General features: G+C 30.2%; 1 protein-coding gene across 1 annotated transcript; it reads right to left on the bottom strand.

Moving 5' to 3' along the window:
• Nucleotides 1-3,545: 3,545 nt before the first annotated feature.
• PNSL5 (cyclophilin 20-2) lies at nt 3,546-5,447 on the bottom strand. The gene is made up of 7 exons (XM_079029963.1): nt 5,294-5,447; nt 5,007-5,216; nt 4,509-4,659; nt 4,307-4,395; nt 4,163-4,217; nt 3,995-4,080; nt 3,546-3,908 (listed from the first exon to the last, which is right to left on the bottom strand). Exons 1-7 carry the CDS (start codon nt 5,315-5,317, stop codon nt 3,756-3,758), a joined length of 768 nt encoding a protein of 255 aa, XP_078886089.1. The 5' UTR covers nt 5,318-5,447; the 3' UTR covers nt 3,546-3,755.
• Between the last annotated feature and the right edge of the window lie 1,676 nt (nt 5,448-7,123).

Consider the following 7,123-nt stretch of genomic DNA (forward strand, 5'->3'; position numbering starts at 1 on the left):
TGTTTAAAATCCATATATTTCAATTTCAAAGTTGATGTCATATGGTCTAAAGAATGAATAAAACAAATTCAATTATATAATAACATTTTTAAGAAAAGACGAAAAAGATGACTTGCAACAACCAAAATATAGGCAATTTTTTTAATATTAAAGATATTATATTTGAAAAAAATCGCCTAATGATCCAAATTTACAACAAAATTTCTTGTTTGATAATAATAACAATTTTTTATATTTTTTTATTTTTTTTTTGTTAATATGTAGTATTTTTTTTGTTAAACAAATTGTTAAAATTATAGAAGTTGTCAAAGATAGTGTTGTTATTATTTTTTTCATGTATTTTTTTTATATATTTTTTTGTATTTTTGTAAATTGTATATCGGTTCCTTTTTAATTTGACGATTTTGATTTAATAACATGTTTTCAATTATTTTCTTTTTTATGTGTCTTTTATAATTTAAAATAAGATATGTTGTTTTTAGATGATTTCATTGATGTATTTTCTTTATATTTTTTTTATTGTGACACCCACCTTAAAATAAATATAGTCACATCTTTCATTTGACTATTTTTTCTTTTATCTTTGAAGAATATATGCACGTTAAAACTTCTCTAACTTCACAATCTCATAAACAAACAAATTCAAACGTATTGCAAGAGTAATATGTATTCTACCTTTAAATAGACATGTAGATTTAAAGCCATGATACTCGTAATAACAACTATATTTAAAGGTAAGGCAGTAAATAAAAAAAATTATAACGCAATAATTCTTATATATAAAATACATATATTTAATAAATTTTGTAAATAACATAAACATTAGAAGTTATTTGTTCAATTAGTAAATCTTGTAAATTACAAAGTCTTTCAAAATGAAAATAAAAAGTCACAATAAAAATTTACTAACAAATATTAGAACTAAATTTGATTAGTAAGTGTGTTTGATGATCATTTATAGTCTAATCCTAGAAAAAATATATAACTCATTTAGAAACATTTGAAAAAGTACTATAATGTAAAAAAAAATTATGAAACTCATTTAGAAACATTTGAAAAAGTACTATACTGTAAAAAAATTATGAACAACCATAAATATAAGATACATACACAACTTTTAAAAAAAAGTTATAAAAATATAAAACGCAAGAGAATGAAAAAAAATTAAAAACTAATTAACAACTTATTCAAACAAAAAAATAGTGTTTAACAAAAAAAATACAAAAAGAAAAAAAAAATGTCGTCAAATTAAACTTTTTTTTTGTTAATATGAAATCACATCGTTATTATTATGACTTACTAAAATTAATATGTTCCGGCCCAAAACTATTTGATAATAAGAATTAAGAAGTCCAAAGTCCAAACCCAATCCTTTCAAAGTTAAAACGAACTTACTAACTTCTGCCAATATTTCATTATCTTTCAAATTGAAGTCTCTAAATATGTTAAATTCGGGTTTGTATATTTCTTCCTTCAACCTTTGCCATCATGCAAATTCATCTATTGTGAAAAAAGAATATTGTATTAAAGTTTGATGGTGATATTTTATAAAACAAATTATTAGTTGTTTGCAATAAAAATATTTGGTGAACCCGAAGTTCATGAATATTTAATTTATTTTATTGCCTTAAAGTATCAAGTCAAATTCTAAGGTTTAGGGTTTGGTGTTTAGAAAATACTTTAACCTTCTTTCCTTCGAATTTTCGATGTTTGACGTTGCTTCTATTTATGAAGCCACAACATCATTTTACCACATGTCCATCATAACATTCTCATTTGAGCAACTTCCATCTTAGTGCTTTTCTTATGAATAATCATATATATTTGTACCACATAGTAACATCATGTAGAATTTCTTTTGATTTCAACAAAACTCACTTATTGCACAAAACTCATGTGATTGCTCTCCAATTAAACCATCATTTTTTTTTTGAAAAGAAGTTTCCTAACAAGGGTTTCCAGGCCAACTTTGAAAGTGCGCTGACTAATCCCCTGTCGTGAACATATGCACTGCAGACGAACCTAACATCCATGGTTACCGGTAGGGATGAGCTTGGGAACCGGACCGGTTCGGAACCGAAACCGGTTTTCGTATATTATAAGAACCGGGAACCGGACCGCCGTTTCTAGCGCCGGTTCCGGTTCCGGTCCCGGTTTTTCGGTTATTTTTCAAAGTAGAACCGGTTGAAATACTATAGATTATATGCTATCTTCTGGAACTTGTAAATGATTCAATATTTAACCAAATTATGACTTTTTACATTCTAAATTGAAGTACAAATACTAAATTACATGATGAAAAAAGAATCAAGTAACTCCGACTTCATATGAGTGAGTTATGTGCATTTTAAAAGCGGGGACAGATTCCAAAAAAATAAAAAATGCTGAAACAGAAAAAACGCAACATTGATATGTTGTCTTCCGGGGTCTATAACTGATTCAATATCTAACCAAAATATGTGTTTTTATAGTCTAAAATGAACTACAAACATCAAATTACATGCTGGAAAAAAAAAAATTAAGTAATTCCAACGTCATATGAATGAGTTATACACATTAAAAAAATGGGACATATTCAAAAAACAAAAAAATAATGCTGAAATAAAAAAACGCAACATCGATATGCTTTCTTTCGGGGCATATGTTTGATTCAATATCTAATCAAAACATATGTTTGTACCGTAAAAAATGAATTACAAACTCCAAATTACATGTTGGAAAAAAATCAAATAATTTCGACTTTATATGAGCGAGTTATGTGCATTTTAAAAAATGAAAAAAATGTCAAACCGGTTCCAGTTCTTAGAACCGGGACCGGTTTTCATAAAAATGGAGAACCGGTAACCGGACCTATTACCAAGTCCGGTTCCGGTTCTGGTCCGGTTCCGACGGTTCTAATGCTCATCCCTAGTTACCGGGGTTAAACGGTATCAATATTTAAACATTGATCAATAGGTTATCCACCATATTTTTCATATGTCTCACCAAATCACCACAACCTAAATGGTTAATTTAACCATCATTTTTATGTTGTATGTAGCTCCCTTCTCTACATCGCCTTTTTTTGTGGATCATAGTCTCATAGATCTTAATTACTTTTACTCTTTCATTGTTCAACAAGCTAAAATTGTTCAAAAAATATTCCATCCCATCCGTATTAATCTTTAACTCTCTTTCTTCTAAAGATTGTATTCTCCAAATATCCATGGATTCTTGTATATCCACAAACACCACACATCCACAAACACACAGACAACTACAATATCGAATGACATGACGTTTAATCATGTTAGTCTACCGTATGAGTAAACCTACATTTAGTGTCTTTTCTTAAATCATCTACACTAAAGAGAGTTTTTTGGTTGAACTTATTTATTAAAAAAATAAAATAAAAACCCACATCACATCTCCATAACAAGAGTTTTTTTATGAACTTATTAGACCGATTCATTGATTTTGTTTTTATATATTAACTTTAAAAACCCTTTTGTAGCAATTCTCTTCAAAGTTTCTTATGGTACCCACCAACAATGCATAATTGCATATAGAAACTGAAATAGGCCACTCATTATTTCAATGAAACCTGTTTTATGAAACAGTATACGAGTGGTTGTTTTACATGAAAACTCAAACAGTCGATTTGTCTAAGGAAACGCGCCTCGTTGTCTTCATTTCAGTAATACTCTCTCTGCCTTAGAAAAAAAAAAAGCTACAATAACAAGTACAAAATGAACACTTTGAAGTTTTACTTGATTTTAAACCAATGGAAGCTCCCCACAATCACTGATAACCACTCTCTTTACAGGGCGATCACCTCTGTCTGTCTGCTGTGACTCAATCAGCTTCACTATGTCCATTCCCTCAAGAACTTGTCCAAACACCACATGCCTCTGATCCAACCATGGTGTCTAAAAAGTAAAAACAAACATGTTATTCTTAGTTTCTTACTTTCTTACATGTTTATGCAGAGAATATTGACTTATGATATATATACCTTGACTGTGCATATGAAGAATTGACTTCCATTAGTATTGGGTCCTGCATTTGCCATGCTAACAATTCCAGGTCCAGTATGAACCACTGTAATTGTAAAAAAAAGAACAAACTGTTAGGGTATTATGGTAAATTTGCTTAATACAAGATATGGTTGGTTGATTCTTACAGTTGAAGTTTTCATCCTTGAATGTTCTACCATATATGCTCTTTCCACCAGTGCCCTGCAATGTATAAAAAGAATTACTTTAATGAAACAAGGAAATGGAGAAAGTAAATGATAAAAGGATAAAAAATACTACATTATACATACATTTCCCTTGTCAAAGTCGCCTCCTTGAATCATGAAATCCTTGATGACACGATGGAATGCAGAACCCTTGTAGCCAAAACCTTTCTCTCCTGAAAGATGTGAAGGGATAAGTAGATATAAGTTGAATGCATGTGTGTGTGTGTGTTGAAACTTGAGGAGAATAATATTAGAAATTAGATGATTGTGATTTGTAATACTGAACCTGTACATAGAGCACGGAAATTTTCAGCAGTTTGGGGCACATCATCACCAAAGAGTCCAATCACAACTCTTCCTGCAAGTTTTCCCACTGGATTGCCAATGCTTATATCAAAAAATACTTTGTTTGTTACTTTTGCCTGTGTAGCCACCTCCTGAATGTAGAAGAAACATGATTGTAAGTTATCGTACAGATTGTATATATATACAAACACAAACAGAAGCAATCGCCTCTGTATGTTGCCCCAATTGAATTTGATATATGTTATTACTCGATATTCATGAATTTCAAATCTGCAAATCGCTAACTAGTAACTACAATTTCAATACCATTTGAGTGTACTGCAATTTACATTTACGAACTAACTATTTCTCTTCCTGATACATAATTAGGTTTAACTCATAGCATATACCATACAGTAACTGATTGCTTAATGTATAATAATTCTGCGGAAGATAGAGTTTCTTACATATATACAAATGTATAGAAGCGGAGATATACCTGAGCACTAGCCCTAACGGTGCCAGTCAGACCACCGGATTTCCTTAGAAACGGAGGGTTAGTTGAAGACGACAGCCGCAGCGAGTTGGATAGAAAGCTCGAAGATGCTAATAACGTAGATTTACCAAGCTTCGTAGAACTCAAAGAAGAGGTATGCACGGCTTTCACCGGCGAGATACTTCGGGAGGCTGAGAGCGAACCAACGTTTGACTGAGAGAACAAGTTCAATCGAATTAAAGCCACAAAACACATGGATAGAAGTGTGGAAAGTAGATTGTAAGGCTTACCAGAGATGTAAACGAGAGCGCCATTGCTTACTGGTGTTGTGGATAATCCTGGAAGGGGTATTCTGAGGAGGGTTTTTACAAACTGAGAAGACGGATGACGGAGATGACGAGTCAGTGGTTCATTGGTATATTCGCCTCTCGATTTACCGAAAAGGTGTTGGAATTTATGCTATTTTATTATCAGCACCTTAATGTTTGAGAAATAGCAAGTGAGTCCTTAAATATTGAAAATCTTTATATTTGCATCATTATATTTGCAGCATATGTACCTTCAAAACCTTTTAGCTTTTAACCAATTACTCATAATCACTCAAGAGTTTTTTTTAACTCATGTCTTATTAAAGTACTCAAATTATGATAATATAAGTTATGCATATTATGTTTAACCAAAAGGCTTCTAGGTCAACGGTATCCGGTGGTGTTGTTCTTTCTCATTGAGCTTGAGGGTTCAAGTCCCGTCGTGGGCATATGTGGATTTAAGATGTAGTTTAGGAGTAGGTTAGATTTGCCGTTTAAAAAAAAAAAGCTAAACGACTTTTTATGCTCTTAAAATTTAATAACATTTACTAATAACTTTTTAATTTCCTCATGTACCAATATTATTAGTATATATTTAAGCAATGTTTTCTCACACAAAAGACATGGACATGTTTGAAGGGATTGTTGATTCAAATAAAAAGCTATAAAGAGATACATTTCGTTGCATCAATGATTATTGCAATTGAATTTTTTTCTTGCGATAATATTGTTTAAGATAAGAGATAATACAAAAAAAACTTATAATCTCGTTGTTAAGGAAAAAGTGAGAATTTGATGATTTTTCTCAATCAATCAAACATTTTTATATATTTTTTTGTATTATTTATGAGGTACTACACTTATATATATATATATATATATATATATATATATATATATATATATATATATATATATATAAGAATATTTATAGCAGTTCATCGCCAACAAGTCTAAAAGGAAAAGTTTCACAATGCATTCGAGAACCTCCGGCTCAAATCGAGGGGGAGTGTTAATTGTATTAGTTGTTTTCTATGTTTAGTGTAGGTTTATATACATTGTATAGTTTAGGGGTTCTTTATGTAATTGTGTTACACAGTATATTATTTTATACTCATGATTGATAATACAAACCCTAAGGGGTCATTCTCACAAATATATATATATATATATATATATATATATATATAGAGAGAGAGAGAGAGAGAAAGGAGATTCAATTGAGAAAAAAAAGGTTAAGAATGACATAATGAATATGAGCCATTCATTTTGAATCTGTCGTTTAAACGTTCCAGTGTACCGAGTTGATTGACTAGGTCATATTCATATATGAGTACATATATGGATATGTATATTAATATATGAATAAGTGTATTCATATATGAATATGGCGGCGGTGCGTGGTGGCGGAGGTGGCGGTGGGTGGTTGTGGAGGGGAAGTGGTGGATTTGTATTATGTGTGTGTAGGATTAATTCTGGACCAATCATTTTAGTTATTTTAAGAAAGTAATTAATGCATATTAAATGCTGAAGATTTAATTGATACTCATTATATTTTCAACATTTAATATGCATTAATTACTTTCTTAAAAAAAACAAAAATGATTGATACACAATCAATCTTACATGCATACAAAATCAATCTTTTATATATATATATATATATATATATATATATATATATATATATTGCTTGGGGACTTTTTTAATTAGTTAAGGATACTTTTGAGAAAAAGTTTTAAAGCGGGGATTCTTTTGAACAATTTGAATTGTTTTGAATTGTGTTTTTGACCAAACAAGTGTTTTTTAAAA

This window comes from Lactuca serriola, chromosome 3, assembly GCF_051521515.1.
Source record: "Lactuca serriola cultivar US96UC23 chromosome 3, Lser_US96UC23_V15, whole genome shotgun sequence".
Lineage (NCBI taxonomy): Eukaryota > Viridiplantae > Streptophyta > Magnoliopsida > Asterales > Asteraceae > Lactuca > Lactuca serriola.

What these genes read in the sequence shown, in the direction of transcription:
- PNSL5 (XM_079029963.1), bottom strand. Translation starts at nt 5,317, where the DNA reads ATGGCGCTCTCGTTTACATCTCTG. An exon ending in CGCTCTCGTTTACATCTCTG is followed by an intron (nt 5,217 to 5,293) that starts GTAAGCCTTACA and finishes TTGTTCTCTCAG; the next exon opens with TCAAACGTTGGTTCGCTCTC. An exon ending in TTTCCGTGCTCTATGTACAG is followed by an intron (nt 4,396 to 4,508) that starts GTTCAGTATTAC and finishes CACATCTTTCAG; the next exon opens with GAGAGAAAGGTTTTGGCTAC.